This window comes from Myiozetetes cayanensis, unplaced genomic scaffold, assembly GCF_022539395.1.
Source record: "Myiozetetes cayanensis isolate MyiCay16 unplaced genomic scaffold, myiCay2020 scf1, whole genome shotgun sequence".
NCBI lineage: Eukaryota > Metazoa > Chordata > Aves > Passeriformes > Tyrannidae > Myiozetetes > Myiozetetes cayanensis.
This window is the reverse complement of record NW_026086604.1, coordinates 94,265,273-94,283,123: the sequence shown is the minus strand read 5'-3', so window position 1 is coordinate 94,283,123 and position 17,851 is coordinate 94,265,273. Positions and strand designations below refer to the sequence as shown.

General features: G+C 35.5%; 1 protein-coding gene across 2 annotated transcripts in view; it reads right to left on the bottom strand.

The window, feature by feature from the left end:
- Positions 1–1,956: 1,956 nt before the first annotated feature.
- The window catches only part of TPPP (tubulin polymerization promoting protein), a 73,223-nt gene continuing 57,328 nt past the window's right edge, over positions 1,957–17,851 (bottom strand). The window contains exon 5 of one of the 2 annotated variants that reach the window (XM_050324583.1): positions 1,957–2,068. In XM_050324583.1, coding sequence (XP_050180540.1) covers positions 2,053–2,068 — 16 coding nt within the window. In that variant the 3' untranslated portion in view covers positions 1,957–2,052. Of the gene's footprint in view, positions 2,069–8,201; positions 9,415–17,851 lie in introns of those variants that run through there. The other variant, XM_050324575.1, reaches the window with a different exon arrangement.

The window sequence follows — 17,851 nt, the reverse complement described above, 5'->3', positions numbered from 1 at the left end:
TTATTGATGTCATTGTGATTATTGTGTCATAAGACACATCTAAAATGTTCTTTGTGGTGCAAATCCTCATATAGTTAGCAACTGAGGTTTATTGCACCATTGGTTCATTCCTAAGGAAGATGAAGCCCAGGTCTGTGTAGCCAATGTGTGTTCTCCCTGTATACGAGATGACAGTGTTTTAATTTGCTTAATATACACCTGCTATAAATATTTGTTTACAAGGAAAAGTTGGAATTATAAAGGTTATTTTGTCCTGGAAAGTGGATATGCAGAGTTTTGCGCAAGTGCTGGCTTGATATTAAGTGGCATTTGAAAGATGTAATACTTCCTTCTAGCATCTTTTTGCAATGGTTACCACATACTTGATATTACTAGTTCTACCACTAAAAAAATACCTACAAAGCCCCTACTGTAGCAACAAGAAATTAACCTGTTTCCTGTTTTTGTTTAGCACTAAAAATGTTGTCTGAATTTTTGGCCTACTGCAGAACAGCTTCATCATGCATTCTGTATTCATCATATTAAGTATTAAAATGTGTAGAAGATATTATCTGTTTTTCTTTCAGTTTAGAATTATCAGAGCTAGTTAAGTCTTTTTACTGAAAAATGGCAACAGTATATTTTTACTTTTGAAGTTTCTCTGACTCAGGTGAGATAGCAATTGTCTATATGTGAATTGAAGTTGAGTAGTAGTCTTGCTGAAATGAATGTATCTGCTGCTTCCCTATCAAAAACAATAAGATGGACATTTGTATGGCTGAGTGCTGAAAGAAATCTAAAATAAATATATATACGTGTGTATATGTATGTATGTATGTATATGCATTATAATACCAAAAAATACCCCAGGTGGTTATCTTTCAACTGGATTAGCTCTCCTGTTTGGTTTACTGTAGTGATGTAACACTTGACATTAAAGAGATACAATGCAGAAAGCAATGTGAGAACTTAAGGGATTGGAAGTGTCAAGCGAGAAACAGCTAGTACTTGGGTTTCACATGCTGCTTCAAAAGCTGATTGACTTGTATTTCCCTGAGATTTTTTTTTGTAACTAAAATGAAATTTGGTAATTTTAATTCTACTTTTTATAGCTTTCCGCAATGATAATACAAAAGTAAAATCGCTCTTTTTTTCCATGTTTGTAACAATCATGTTTTCAAGATAAAATGGAGTGAAATGAATGGCTTGCTGCTGGAACAAGGGATACCTTTTGTTCCCTCACCTTCCTTCATTGTTCCCTTCCCATAGCAGAGGTCCTCCCTCCCTCTCTCAACCATGGCTCCTGGCCACCTAGTCCTGCACATCCCTTTTCCAGGTCTCTGGCACTCATCAGACAATTCCGTGAGTCAGTTCAGTTCAGTAATCTAGCAGAGAAGAGTCTTCTTTTTCCTGATAGACTTGTTCTCTGGCAAGTTGACATAGTGCTTGAGCTCACAGAGGAATCCAGAGAAGACAAGAGCCTGTGCAAGGTAAAAAAATATGTGCATTGACAACTTCTGACTGGAAGCATGAAATGAAAAAATAGGGGGAAAGGATTGTTGTCTCCCTCTCTTTCAGAATCTGTGAGCTTTTAGATAAGGCCATCTTGATATGCCACAGACTCAGGCTGATCAACGCCAATATTAAAGGAGAACAGAATTTGTAATTCTGACTATATGCTCATCCAAAGTAAAATGCTCTTGTTTTAGACTACTCTGGCTTCTGTAAAACATCAGACTCCATTAATTCTGTCAGTCTGGACTGTATTTTGTAAATACAAAATTAGTTCAGACTAAAGTGGTTTTAAAGTAGGGTTCAAAGAAAAACTCAGGGAAAACAAAACAGTACTATATTCTGCACTTAAACTTTTATATTACTGTCCTATGAGGATATGACTTAATTTAATTCACAGGTATGCACACACCCCATTTACAAATTGACTGCATACACAAATGTTTTGAGAAGATAATTTTATTTCCTTCTTGTTTGCATGTGTTCCTTTGAAATGTCTTGTGCACACAGCAGCATCAGGGAAGAAAACTAGATTGTGTCTCCTGGGAAGCTGTGCTGTTTTTAATCGCCTCTGGAGCTGCAAAACAAATTGCTGGTATTACTGCTTTGTAAACTTCAATCTGTCATCCATATAGTAGTTTATTGCTTTATCACTGATGTCAAAGGCCACAGTGAAGATAGCTACTTCTATTAATATTTACTACTATAGCTAATACTACTGACAAAACACTATAGCAAAATCTATATTTTGAGTGGATGTTAACTGTGAGACCTTCCTATGTTTTCTGTGTCTTTTCTAGTTATTTCTGTATTAATTTTTTGCAGGTGAAAGTTATTTGTTCAATTTTTCCCTGCTACCAAATTTCAAAGCAGACAGTTCGCGTGTTTACTTTTCTATAAATGATATCACATTGTTTCAGGTGTAAGTCTAAGTTAAAGAATAGTCATCATGGTCAAATAAAGTATTCAGAAGCTTTCCTTAGTTACATATGAAGTCCCAATGCTACTGACGTTAGTCATCAATTTTGGCTACAGATTCTATTGCCAAAACTGTTTGTTGTAAAATACCAACCTAAATTTCCTACATGCTTTGCTGTTGCATGTTGTTGTTCTATATTTGTCATGCTTCTCTTATATTCCTTGATAATCTAAAAGTATCATTAACATAAGTCAGCAAGTTTGTTCCTATTGCTTTTTATAGCTCTAGCATGCGCCGTCAATGGGAAAATAATTTCAGCAACTCAGGTAATATAATAGATTTTATTAAAATGACCATAAAGAAGTAACCTTTCCCTGATATACAAGTTTAAAAAATTAAAATCTCCTTTCCTCTGCAGAATGGTTAGATTAACAAGACTTGTCAAGGTCTTGCATATAGTTGCTATGTTATCATTGATTTCATGTCCTACAATGCTATCATGAGTGCAATTATTTTTTTGTTAACATTTTTTAGTTAGCATTTATTACCTACCTCAGTTAACATTCATTACCCACCTCAGTATTGACTCATGATGTTATTGAATTAAAAGATAGTTTAAGATTTTGTGGTGTTGCTCTAACTTCCTGACTTAAACACTTGTAAAAAACCTAAATTAAGCAATTCCTTTTGCAGATGATTGTCTAGTGAGTGATATTGAATGAAGTGCATCTTTGGTGCATTTGAGTACAGATCATGCACTAAAATTAAGTCTTCCTCAGCAACAGAATTGAACAGATGAAATTAAAAGGTACAAATGCATTAACTAAAACAGTGATATTGCAATGTTGTTGCAGAACTTTGAGCTTTATTCAAAAGTGAATAGTTAGGTGAGTTCAGGAAAAAATTGTAGTTGAACATTTAGAAAATCTACAAGATTTCACTCACCATTTGAATTTTTCTCAAGCATTTTGGAAGATACACGTAACTATAGTACTGCAGCTTCACAGTGTGGTGAACTGATTACATACAGCTTCACGCTTCAGTGGCTAGAATGTTTCCAGTACATCACATGTCTCATTTAAAAATAGCTGTCTTTGTAGCACGCTCAGCAGCACAGATATGTCAGAGACATCTAAGAAGTCTTGTCACTTCTTGTGCATTAATTTACTTTTGGTGGTGCCTTTTCAGCTGGCATCACATGTTGTCAGTTAGTCTCTTGATGTTTATATATAATTTGTGGACTCATTAGGACATTAATTTTCAACACTAGCATCCTATGTTCCTGCTAGCTTTTTTCTAAACTTGGAAGGGGTTTGCAAAAATTTTAGAAACTGAGTATCACTAGTTAGGATAGGGGAGAAAGGATTTCTGATGTATTCAGAATGGGTTTGCTATTTTGAGATAATCTGGTTTAAGTGATGTTTGGATGCATTTAAATTTCCATTGTGCTGGTCTTTTGTGTTTATGTAGTTGCATATTGTGCCTTTAAGCATCCCTCTGGCAATAAAAAACAAGTTCATATTATGCATGTTAGTTTTGGTACTGTCATTTTGTTATGTCAACATACACGATTACAATATAGTAATTACAATTACAGTAATTTTAGTATCTTGTTTTTACATATTTCTATGCATTTTTAAAATAACTTTTTTTTTTTTTATATGCACACTCACATAAACACGGACATAATATATTTGCTAGCTTGCTCAGTGTTTTCCATTTTAGCAGTGGTCTGTTGTCTCCTTCTTACCTAGCACATTGTTGCATCTTTCTGAGCTATTCTTGCTCAGGTGGACTATCCTGCCATTAACTGGTCTAAATTAGTAGACTTATTTTAGCCATCTGATTTTAATTGTGGAGAAGGCTAACTTATCAGGTTTTTAGTCCCACATTTTTAAAGCTCTTTCACTATGATTTACTGCTGAGTAAAATAAAAGCTCTGCATCTTTCTGCCAGACCTATCACTGCTTGAAATACTTCCATCAGACTCCTTTCTGTAAAGCTATGGGGAGCATATAGAAAGTTAAGCAATGTAAGCCTTCCAACAAGACGTTGTGTTGTCTTAGTTCCTATTCAGCTGAAATGACTCTTCAGCATGTATCATATGTAGAAATTGCTCATGTTCAGAATTCATAGACTCTAATATCTCTATTCTTGCTCCTCTTAAGAACTTGTTTTACTGGACATGCAGCCAGAAAATCGTGGAACAAGAAAAAAAAACACTATCGTTTACTGAATTTACATAAATTCCTCAGCGTGTTAAAACAAAAGAACAAACTGCACTTGGCTTGCTGCTAGAAAGGAACCTTACCAAGCTTGAGGAGTGGAGTTGGCAGATATCACTGAGTTCAGCAAAGACAAATGCAAAGTACCTTGGGTAGAATAAACTTCTAGAGGAGGTACAAGATCTGACTAGTTAGGTACCAGGTCTGCAGAAAATCTGGGCTTTTCCTGGGTAACGAGAGGAACATGACTGCAGTACGTGTTGGGCTTCATTAACAAGAGCAGATTGAGAGAAGAAATTATATCCCTTCTACTCAACACTTAGGAGGCAGCACTGTGTTCCACTTTGGATTTCTCAATAAAAGAGAGATCATAAAACTGAAGAGTCCAGAGAAGATTCTCTAAGATGGTATGGGCTGGAACATATTATATACAAGGAATAGGCTGAGAGATGTGGTTTTGTGTAGCCTGGAGAAGAGTTGGGTGAAGGGGAGCAGGAGGAGAATCTAATTGCTGTCTTCCACATGGGGGCGTATGGAGAAGATGAAGCCAGATTTTTACAAATATACACAGTAAAATGGTAACAGGCAGCTAGCATTTCCACGGCAACAAAGACAATTCCAGCTGGATGTAAGAGAATAATTTTTTCCACTGGTCAAGCACCTAGGGACGACTTTCGAAATATGACTGCACAGAACACTGTGCAGCAGCTTTGTCTGACGTTGAAGTTAGAGGTCATTTGAATAGAAGTTTGGACAATTGAGGGTATGCAGAGGTCCCTTATAGCCTGAGTTATTTCATGATTCTAATTAAGATACAAGCTAATTACATACAACTTTGTATTTTAAATTTGATTTTTACTCTCAAGATGGTGTTGGAAAATTTTCTGATACATTATTGTCTTTCATTTAAATCCTGTTCTGGAGCTGTAATTGGATTAGTGGAGTCACACACAGAACTGCGATGAAAAATGACACAAATAAGTCAGAAAAAATATTTATAAAACAGAAGTTTGAACAGAGGAGATGAACAGAACAAGAACACTCACAGATTTTCTGACAGACCTCTAATTAAAAATAAATTGTTTCTGCCATAACTGCAAGAATATCTGACTAGAATCCAGTGAACACGTAGAATGTTCTTTGCTAGAAGCTTTGAAAAATCCCATGGATTAACCAAAATCAGAAAGGATCTGCAGCAATAGTCCTGATATAGATATCTTAATATTTTCCTCTAAACTTTTATTAGAATATGAAGTATTGTCATAATGCAAACTTGGGCTCAGTCCTACATAACAGACAGGAAACTGCTCTTGCTGATTTCCCTTTCAGTTTTTCTTTTGATCCAAATTGGAAGAAGTAATAAGAAGTACAGGAACTTGATCATTCCAAGGACACCATCTCTTTCGCATTGCTTCTGCAACTACCTTTCCACCTTTCCTTTGCCCCACCCTTTGGATACAAGGAGGATTCTTCTGTGAGCTATGGCGCTTTACAAAAAGAAAACAACCAACCACATAGCATGAGAAATTTACATTATATTCAATCACCTGTATTTGGAATTTGCTTGGAATTTTGCATTAAATCCCTATTTGAGCATGAAATTTCAGTGTAGTGGAAATTGCTGAAGATTATACTAGTATTTTGCATGCAGCCATGAGTTCAATGTACTTACGCTCTGAATCAACAAAAGCAATTTTAACCACGGTAGTGTTAACATGATATGCTATAAGAAAATAATACAGCATACTGTGTCAGCAGTCTATGGAAAAAAGCAAAAATACAGTGTAGCACAAAATTAGAAAATTTAGAAAACAAAATTAGAAAACAGTCTGCTATCACCTTGTTGCCTTATAATCCCAAACAATCAATAAGTGTGGAGTACCTCGTCAGTGGTTCAACTTTAAAAAGCTGCATTTCACTTCTGTTCAAAAAATAACACATTTTATTTTGTCAGACATGGAAAATAAGGATTGCCTAGGTGATCCATTAACACCCTTTTCTCTTGCATATTCTAGTGTATAAATCCATATGCTAAATTATCTGTAGTTATTTGATAGCAAACCTAATTTTTTTTCTTTGCTACAGTATAAATATTTATCTAATGTTTCACCAGCCAAACATCTCAACAGTAAACAAGGACCTGAAAAAGAAGTAGCAAAGTTTGATTTTCAGAAAGTAAGATTAAGGATTTGTCTAAAAAAGACACAAATCTAAAACTTCAAGATGAAGGTGAAGCTTATCTTAAAATTACTTCCAGGCTAACTTTAACACCCATCCATTTTAGTACTTTAATTCTTTTGCCTGATATGTTCAAGTTTCTGGTTACCATAGTGCAAATTATCTTCTATGTAAGAAATATGTGTCTATGTTTTCTACTGTGTTTATTATTCTGTGACCATCAGCATCTCTGAAAGACATTCAATCTCTGTAATGAACTGAAAATCAAATTCAGTCTTCAAGTGGAAGGAATTTTTAGCTTTCTATTTTGTGTCTGTACTGAAGAAAACGCTTAAGTCTTTAGTCATTACATATGCCTGTGGTGGCTGGCTCTGAGTTTCATGCAGGCTGGCCAAAAATTGCCGTTTGCTTAGCAAGTAGTGTGTGAGAGAGTACTTCAGGAGCACAGGGAGGTAATGGCTTGGGTAAAACTAAGGGAAATTGGCTAATAACTGGAGTTGCACGTAATAATAACATGGGCTGCATAAAATAGTATCTTGAGCTAATACCGGGTGTTGGATGCATAAATAAAAGGAACATACAACAGATCTATATGCATAAGGTGTCATCCATACTGCTACAGATTGATTCACAGTTCTGTTGAGATTACTAAATCTCTTCTACCCCACAATCCTCAGAGACACAATGGACACATATCCTGCAGCAGAAATGACATGGAACTGATGCACAAGCCCCTATGCTTCCTTCCACTTTTGTATCAGGAGAAATGGATGTGACCCTTGGATTTCAGCTCAATGTCATGCACTAGGTATTTCATAGTTCGCACTCACTCTGCTTTTCTCTAGCAACATCATACAGTGTAGCCTTTGGGAGAAAAAAGAAATAAATCTTCATCTACTTAGCAGAAAGATTTGGTTTACTTCCAGATGTAGTCATTGAATGTACATAGAAGCGCAAGAAGATTTGCACTGGCAAAGTGAGGTGAAATTTGCTTGTACCCTGGACTTTTTATTGAGCTTGTCATCAATAATTTTAACCTTGGATTTCGGGATTACTTTTAATTCTTTGTGATGAATTCTTTTTTAATTTAAAACAGCTTCTAAGTAGGAGTTAGGTCTTCCTTATGCCTTGTGCACCACCTGCTGGATTCTCTTTAATATCCTGATAAAGATTTATCCTTTCACAGGCTCATAAAATGCAGGATTTGCTTGTTTGCAAGAACAAAACTCACAACCCAATTACATAGTCTGGTGAAAAATATGTCTTAATTCATCACAAAAACGGTTAATTTATGCCTTTCTGTTCAACTTCTAGTTATGTTTAGCAACATCATAAAGTGTTCTTACTTTAATGTATTATTTAATAATGTATTATTTAATAATGTATTATTTAATACGACAGGCATCATTAACCATAATTTATGACATTCTGGTTTGTGTAAAATATCTGAGGAAAACAGCTACTTTTTCACTAATTAAAATGTAATATAGTTTGCATTCTAGTGGATCAGTAGAGGAGAAAAAATTTGGGTTAAAACAAAATTTTAAACACAATCTCATATTACTTCCAAAAAGAATTAGAAACACTATTTGGTCTAAAATTATCTCAAGTAATGTTTAAATGAGATGAAGTTATGGCCCAAGAGCATGTAGAAGCCCAGAAGAAAAAGGGCTAATGTGTATGTCTTAAACACCAGTGACCAGGTAGCTGAGGAGCCAACCCAAGGTTGTTGAAAGAATCAGATGTGGCTGGAGAAGAGGACCTTACGGAGGTAGGTCAGGGACAAACATCCTTGCTCTAGTCCCTGGAGACACGACAAACAAAAGACAAGGTCAGCACGTAAGTAAGCATGAACTGTCAACTAAAAGTCAATCCAATAGGGGGATACAAGATCACCAAAGACTCCTGAAGCCCTCTGAGCCCCATTTCCGGAAAGGTCTGAAAGAACAGACTGCAGATGGTAACTAATTTGCGTAGAAAGCAAGAAACCTGTCTTTAGGGGGAAAACATATATATTTAAAGGTACCTCCACCAAGCCTCGGTGTGTGCCCCAGAGTGCTGGACATCTCATTGGCAGAACTGATTATCTCTTTTCCTCTTTCTTTCTTTCTTTCTTCCTTTCTTCCTTCCTTCCTTCCTTCCTTTCTCTCTGTATTTCTGTCTTTCTTCCTTTCTCTTTCTCTCTTTTAATTCATCTCTTTTTTCCTCCCCTTTCACCCTACCCCTTTATCTAAATCCCACTGCCATATGCTTTTATAGTAGGTCAGGGACTAACACACTAATAAAACTGTGATTTTTTTTGTGGATCCTCTGACTTTTGTCATTCCTTTTGACTGCAAGCATTCACAATCTTGGGTGCTTCCTTCCCCTTAAGGGTGGGATGTCACAGAGAGACAGACAAGAATCTGAGAAGAGCAGAATGAGACACAGCTCAGCATGAAAGCCATTGTTTATGAGATTGAGAATGAGAAAGCAATAACAAAGATTGTACAAGGAACAAAATGCTGCTTTGATGGTTTAAGGCAAACAAGATTTACTTTAGTAAAAGAAGATTACATCCTTCAGGATGTCTGTGTCATGTCTGTCTGTCTGTCATAGGACCTAAAATTAACATAGAACATCATGCTGCTGACAGTGCCTAAGAACAGAGGGAGATCTTCAAATAATGGGAAACATTTTATACCACTTTTTAATATGTATATAACTATGGATATGTTATACATATAAAGAAATCTAAATATTATATAAAAATTTTATATTTATATTTTTCACATTTCACTGGTCCCATGACTTCAACATATGAAACCGACTTTCACTGAATGTCAAGGTATGACTACAAGAATTTTTTCTACTAAGACATTTATAAGAAATGTTCCTTTAAATAATTTGCTTTGTAGTAAAAGTTCAAATTAGTAGTACTAAAATAGACTAAACCCACCAAAATACTACTTAAACGTTTAAAAAATCATTTAGTTCAGCTGGGGAAGTGAACAAAATTGGTTGCCTCAATTGTGTTAATGTACAGAACTTTAATTTCTAGCAAGAATTAGCAATACATGCACATGCCTTGAGACTCAATTTAAGTAATTTAACTGGAGCTATTATCAGCTGAAAAACACAACAAATCAACTTTTTCAACACTACGGGCAACAACAGATGTTAGTGATGTTGCAAAGAAGGCAAAGTTGTTTCATGATAATATTGTTGATGGATACAGCCAGAAACCCTCCATAGTTAAAAAAACAAAGCCAACACCACCAGCAAAATCAAAATTAGTTCCAACAGCCTGCCTATGGGTGACTAGAATGAAGGGTTGATAGTAGGAAACATGCATATTTTCAGTGTGATTCCCTCCAGACAAGTTTACCCAACAGCTAGTGCATGGATCCCTATTTTCCCCTGCTCTGGCACCTGGACATGTAAGTCTATAAGGATCACAGCTATACATCATCTGCTGGTACAGTCCCATGTCCTTGTTGCCCTCCCACCTTATGCAGACTACACTGTAGCCCTTGAGTAACTGGGATTAGATGTGCAGCTAGATGAGTAACTAGCACACGGATTCTATCATCTTCAATTGCATCCTGTGTAGAGACACACACCTTCAGATTTGTGGCCTCCTCAGTAGTTGTTCTGGACTGCCTGGTCCCTTCAGAATGTTCTTCCAATTGTCTCTGAGATGTGCACATATCTGGCCCAGTCTTATGACTGCTTTGGTAAGTGATGCTAAAGCCCCTTCACCCGCGTTCTGTCCAGGTTCTGTTTGATGTTTGCTGGCAGCCAAATGGTGGTAATCCAGCCCTTCACTTGGCCCAGTAGCTGCCACCACAGGCACATGGGTTCCTATTACTCATAGTCTTCAGTCTAGTTGCTGGCACAAAAAGCCTCAGCTGCCCTTAGTTGCTGGCACCACAGGTAACAATGGCTATTGTGACCCATGGTCAACTGCAGTTGATGGCAATTAGACCTCCATATGAACACAGTTAGAAATGAAATTTAATACGACAGGACAGCTGGCACTTATGAGGTCCAGGGCATCACCAATAACTGCATAGACCATGGACCAGCCCCTTATCCTTTTATTAAGCAATACTGTTGTGGAGAAGAGACGACTGAGAGGGGAATCTACTTGTCCACAAGTATGCAAACTTTCAATATGCCCGGGTTAGTTTACATTATTAATAAATCAGTGCAGTGAGTTAAAGAAAGCTGAGGAAATGAGAAAAGGCTAACTACAAGACCAGGTTTTATAAGTCTCCCAAAGACTTCAATTTGGCAGGCGTGGCCTTTGTTTCTCCTCCACACCTTCCTCCATGTAGTCCCAGCTGTGGTTGAACAGCCGAGAGAACTAGAAGAGACCACCCTGCATTTGGCGTATGGACATGAAAGAAGGAGTGCGTAGTTACTACAGTAGTAGCTCCACATACAGAAAGCTAACCCAAATAATTGTATTCCTGAAGTAAAGAGAACACATCCTAGCAGATGTTTTTTTATTTTCCATTTTCAAGTTGTCATGCGTAAGTGGTGTGTCGGAGTGAGTGAACATTTCTAAAGGCTCTACAGGAAAAAAAATAAAAAAATTTCTTAACTCTTTTGAAAATACAGATCTTAGTGTCATATTCTCATAGGGCACACAAGTAGTATCTCCCATTTTTTAAAAAACTTTTTGATTTGTAAAGAAAAATATTGGTTTTTCCTTTAATAAACCCTAAAGGTTCTGCTTCACTATGTTTCTTAACTGTTTCAGTAACCATACATGCTCAGAGTTAAAAGGAGTACAAGAGGGAACATGGTCTCTGTGAAGGAAGAAGAGCTATCTCAGGACACAGTTGTGTTACATTTCACTGAAAAGGCACTTCTGAAGAAGGTTGTCTAGTGTGTGAAGCACAGAGAACACCATTTCCAGTTTGAGAACAACTGCAAAAGTGTAGCTGTAAGCTGTTTAGTTGTGTTTCCTTGTAGTTGCTAATCACTGGATTAGCAATTGACTGCTCAATTTGGCAATTAAGAACTGACTGCTATATTTCTTGAGCAGCACTGTGCCTGTTTTTTTCTATTATCACATTATTAATTACATTATTGTGATGTTCTGAGTTTAATTAAATACTTTGGTCTTCTGTTTCTTGAAAAAATCATGGTATTACTACTAATGAAAAACTGAATAATTTTGTTATTTATAAAGAAAAGGTCCATATTTGCTTTTGGATGTAACATTATTAAAACAATGTTCTATGTAGCAAATTACTTTCCTTACAAGTAAAATATTTTCAACACCATTTAGAAGGAGGTGAGAGAAGTAACTCAGGCTAGGATCAATCTATCTTAAGTAGCTAGTTAGGAACAAATTGTTTCATCCCTGACAGGTCTCATTTGGTGGATCACCATCATCATGGCTATTCAAGCATCACATTAGAGTTCTCAAAATAGAAATGCCCATCTTCAGTCATTATTAAAACTAGGAAAATAAATGGTAAAGAAGAAATAGATTCTGCTCAGAACCAGAGAATATTTTAGTTGTTCAGAGAGTATTTTGATGTAATTTATATACGCAGTAGCAATTAACATCTGAACTGTAAAATAACAGTTGTTAACAAAGTTTATCAGCAAATACCATTTAGTTCAATAAATCCCAGAACTGACATAGTAACACCTTTATTGATCACTTTACCAACTGAAGATACAATTTTATACAGTCAGTCAACAGCAGGAACGTACTTTATGAGAAGCTATGCTTTAGAAAATGGTGTTTAAAATATGGATTTCACTACAATTTTTCAAGCTAAGCTTTTACAGTGCTAATCAAAACAACTGTACTTGAACTTTTTCCCTAAAACATCAATAATAATGTTGCAGACAAAGTAGCTTTTCCATTGTTAATGTGGGTTTAAATTTAACAAGACAACTTCAAAAGGTTTAAAACATCCATAACATTGTCATTACTTTAACATTCACACAGATAAAGTGATACATTTAATACTTTCTAGCATTAATAAATCGTGTAAAAATATATTGCATATATATATATATATAAATTTGTTTCCATTTCCTGAAAAAACCTAGTACAAACTAGTAGCATATGATCCCCCCCTTCAAGTTTCTTTTACTTATTTTAAAGATTGAAAAGTAGTAGTTTTAAATTAATAGAAAAAAAGACATGGAAATAGAGAATCACTGTTGTGCTCCCCCATAACCGCTTGTCATGGTTACTAAGCATATTAACCCCTTGGTTATAGTGGTTCCATTTTTGCTAACACCAGTTAGAACTTTGGCACTGACTGCAGTGGGGATAAGATTTTGCCCAGTGTGTTTTGCACTGGATGGTGCCTGGCCCCCTTCATCAAGTGGTTAAAAATCTTTGCTTAGGACATGCTTGTCTACTGTAGTTAAGATTAAGAAATCCTACGCTCAAGTTGATCATTTGCAATAATGAAAAGAAGGTTCAGTGTAAAATTAGTGAGAAAAAAAGTAAACTTGTAAGGTTAAATGATCATGTAAAATTTTTACTGTGTTGAAAATTTCACAGTGAACACAGTAGGTTAGTACAGCTGAATGTTAATGTTTGCAATGCCTGCAATTATAAAAATTGCAGGTAATTATTAGCACACAGCAGCTTCCTGGTTGATGAAAGACAAATGAAAATAAGAATAAAAACTAGTAAGCATCACTGAAGGTTTTTATCATACTGTACAGTGCTCCAAGGAAGACCATGTCAAGACCTGTCTCCATATCCCAACTGCTTAACAATTAAATTTTAATTAGTGCTCTAGTTAATCAAAGACAAAATAGTTTTGCCTCTACATTTTATGATCAGGTCCTGACAGCATGCACATCCAGATTTGTGCAAATCAAGAATCAAAACATCTCAACTGAATTATAAATGGATGTTGAAACAGCATGGACAGGTAAACAAGCTAGCAAAGGAATAAAGCTTAGTGTGGATAAATAAATGGTTCATGACTGAAGAAAACCAATCTCAAACATTCAAAAATTATACTTCCATATAAATATATATTTCTCCTCTAATATTTAAATCTGTGAAACATAAAACCTTGCTAAGAATAAACTTCAATATACTTATCCAACATTGACCATTTCTCTACTTTATAGAATGTAAAGACAAATTACTTTGTATTATAAGCATTATACAAAAAATTTTCCCTGCTGCAATAGTTTGCCAAAGCTGATATATTCTGCACAAAGATAAAAACAAACACATTTTTTGCACCCCATAAACTTGTTTTTGTCTATGATCTTGCCTTTTCATACACTACAGTGCTAACAAAAGTAGTTTGCCAACACGATTTTACACAGGACATCAGTTTGTAAGTTAACTGACTTTACACAAAGCCTTTGTAAAAAGCTAGTACCTATTTAGCATGAATATTACAGACATACACAGCACTTCAATAGTATTAATATAACCCTATTGTAACAGAGCCCAGGCTGCATTATTTCACATTATTTCATTACTTTGTTTAAAAATAGCATTTGAGCAAATGCAAGCGTACAGAAACTCATCTGATGTAAACTGGAACTTAAAATAATTTACCACTGTGGGCATACAGATTGCCATCTTTTTTTATTAGTTTGTTGTTCATCCATAATATAGATGCTGATCAAAATGCAAAAATAGATTACTTCATGTATTTTTAGCTACAAATTGGTAATTAATTTGAATGTAAATTTATTCATATTTCTAATCTTTTCTGAAAAATGTGAAAAATAATAGAAAAATCTTGCATAAAGATAACGGAAGGTAAGGGTAAGTTATAAGAGCTATCTTTAAGACCTTTACAAATGTTTACATCAAAACTCACTTTATACAGTGCCATAAACTTTACAGTAACTCACAAAAGAGAGATGCTGTATAATTACATTTGAAAATTAATTCATTGGCTTTTTAGCTGCAGTGGAATATTGTAGTGCTTAACATTTTTCCAGATTAGGTTAGTCAGCTGGGCATTTCAATGTCAATTTCCAAATGTAAGGTATTTTTTTAAAAAAAAGCCTCTTCTGTACTTTTGCCCTCATGTATGTACATACCCCAAAGTAGTGTCTGTGTGCATGTGCATGAAAACAAAATAGAACTTTTTTTTTTTTAAAAACCATTTCAGATTACCAACATTGCAAATGTCTGTCAAGAATGCTCAGCAAATAGGCTGGATTTTTCCCTTTTACTTCTTATCAGGATTGCCCTTGTCAAAGTCTACCTTGAGTGGATGATCAATTAGTTAGAATGAAACAAGCCAATTTAAATCTTTTCTGACAACAAAGCAAAGAGTTATATCCTAAACTTGTATTGAAATCCACCTTTCCACAGGGAATTTGAAGCAATATAGGCAAGGTTAATACACTGAAAAACATTTTAAAAATACCAAATATATTACAGTTATTTCTCCCTGCAAAAATCAATTACTTGGACAATTAAGAAATGGAGGTTTTCTCTGCAATATTCTTTTGCCTCCAGAAGCACCATTCTTAGCTGGGACATTATTCAAAGCATTGTTTTTGAGTTTAGTGAGCAAGCATGGGTGCAACTACAGGTCTCTCACTAGTTTTAGGATTCTGAAAATTTAAAAAAACTACTCTGACCATCATTTCCATCTCATATTAGGTAAGCCAAATGGGCATGTGAGGGTGCACAAAATGAACAACTGAATGTCTAAATGCTATTTTATGGGCCAATGCTCCAAATATAGGAGGTACACATTTCAAGTTCAGGTACTACAGACTGAGAATTTCACACAAGTTTGAGGGCTATCATTATGCTTCAGTTATTTAATTTTATCTTTATAAAAAAAATACTTGAGTCCATTGGCATTGTATAACACTCCTGTTTCCTGTTCCTATCTCATTATACCATGACTTTATACTTACTAACAGATGATGAACAACTATGTGTATACGTAGTGAGTGTCAACTTGCTTCACAGAGTTTGGGCAAAGAAAAGCTTAGCTCAGCACACTGAGCAAAATTTTAAATGGTTTCTTGGGAACACTCAGAGGAAAGCTTGCTTTCACCTTCTCTCTCCTACTTCCTCACTTTGGAGAAACCCCTCTTGTCACACCAAGTCTATGTCAGAATTGTTGAAGAGTGATTGCCCTCAGAAACAGGAACAGGGTAGTCAAGTAAAACTATAAAAGTCTCCTTAGATCTTTACCTTCATGCTATGAAGGGAGAATGGTAATGTCCCCAACTGACCAAGCTGAAAAGCATTGGCTGCAGGACTAGAGCTTGGCTCTAACAAGATTTAAGGTTTGCATCAGTATTTATATGGTTTAACTACTTAGCCAGATCCAAAGAGTATGTGTACACACACACACACAAACCTACCTAAGTCTTGTGCATTACATTACTTATTACCAACTAATTGACGAGCCAAGAACATAATATTCACACTACAAACAACGTACACAAAGGTGTAGTCATTTTGGCACACACGCAAGGCTAACAGTCAGTTAAGAGGACATGAACTAGTGCAACACGTTACATTTGCTCTATTATGAAGGTAAAAGGTTTGCTTTTGGCCAGTGCAAACAGAGAATTCTTATTCACAGATGACAGGCACATGCCCCCAGAACACATGCATCACTGAAGGCAGGGTTATGTTATGCTTTGAATACCATACATGCAGGCACAAAGAATTAAAATTAATTTTATAACTACAAAAAGCCTTAAGGAAAAAACCTACTAATTACAACTTTAAAGTTTTGGTTTTGGAGGAAGGTACATGAGGATTTTTTCTACAGATGGTTATAGATGGCTAGGATACCTATCACCTGCAAGTCAAATCCATAGTAGTCATTTGCCTTTTTGTTCTGCCTAATCTCAGCTACCATAAAAAATATTAATTTAGCCAATAGAGGGGAAATATGGCTGACTGAAGTGCCGATTTGTGAATAAAACTAAAAAAACTGTCAGAGGAATTTTTAATTTAGGTAAGGTCAGTAAAATACATACTTCAATACAAAATGTCTTTGAAGGACCATCTCTATGCTGATGAAAAACACAAGGTGTGACATCTGAGTAGTTTTGAAATCGCCCTTTCCCTTTCCTAAATGAAAACTAGATAGAAATATTGTAGGTTTAATAAGAAAAGGGGGCTAGATTTTCGTCACTGACCAATATTCAACATTTCCCTTGGGATTCCAAATATGATTATAATTAATAACAGCTATTCACATAGGACTGTTGAAAGAATTTATGTGTTTTAATGTTTGCTTCTCTGTAACACTATTGTGATAACTTTGATAATCACAAAGAGCAGGACAATAATTTTTATTTTAGATATTTCCACATTGATGGTTGCAAAACTCTCAACTGAAGCTCATGGAGTAACTAAAGGGAATTAGTAAGCAAGCACTAATAAGAAAACCTCTTTTGACTTCTGCATATTTAATTTTAAAACTAGGTTATTTTTAGAAAATTATTTGTAAGGACTATTCATTTGCCTCAATAAGGGTTTTTATTTCTTGTCCTTAATCTTGCAAAGGTTTTGATGGTCAGATAAAGCCTTCAGTGGACATACAGGTAAGATTGTGTACTGCCACAGTATTTAAATAAAGTTTGAGTTTGTTCTGTAAGGTGGTTATTTCTAAAAGCTACCTGAACTTTCTGATCACATTTCTTTTGGTAGCATGTTCTGTAGCAATGAAAGCAAAGATAATTAGGAAAAACAGGGTTTTATAGAAGTTGTCACATAGGATAGTGCTGCATAGTGTAAGATGCTGGAAATTCAGATAGAAAGAGTTGAGATGCCCCAAAAAAAGAGATGAGAGTAAACCTTATTAGGTACCCATGTCCTTACTTCAGACACTAGTTATAGTCTGCAGCATGGTGCACAGGCAGACAATTCAAGGGCTCTAGAACAATTCAAGAGCTGAAAATGGGACACCTCCTGCACCTCCCCAGCTGTCCCTTCCCATGACCTTTGAGGTACCAGCTGTACTTACTGTCCTGAGAGTTGAGGGAATAGCAGATGAATAAGAAAATGTACTTTGCCTCATTCCCAAGCAGGCCTGGAACTTAAGAGCTAATA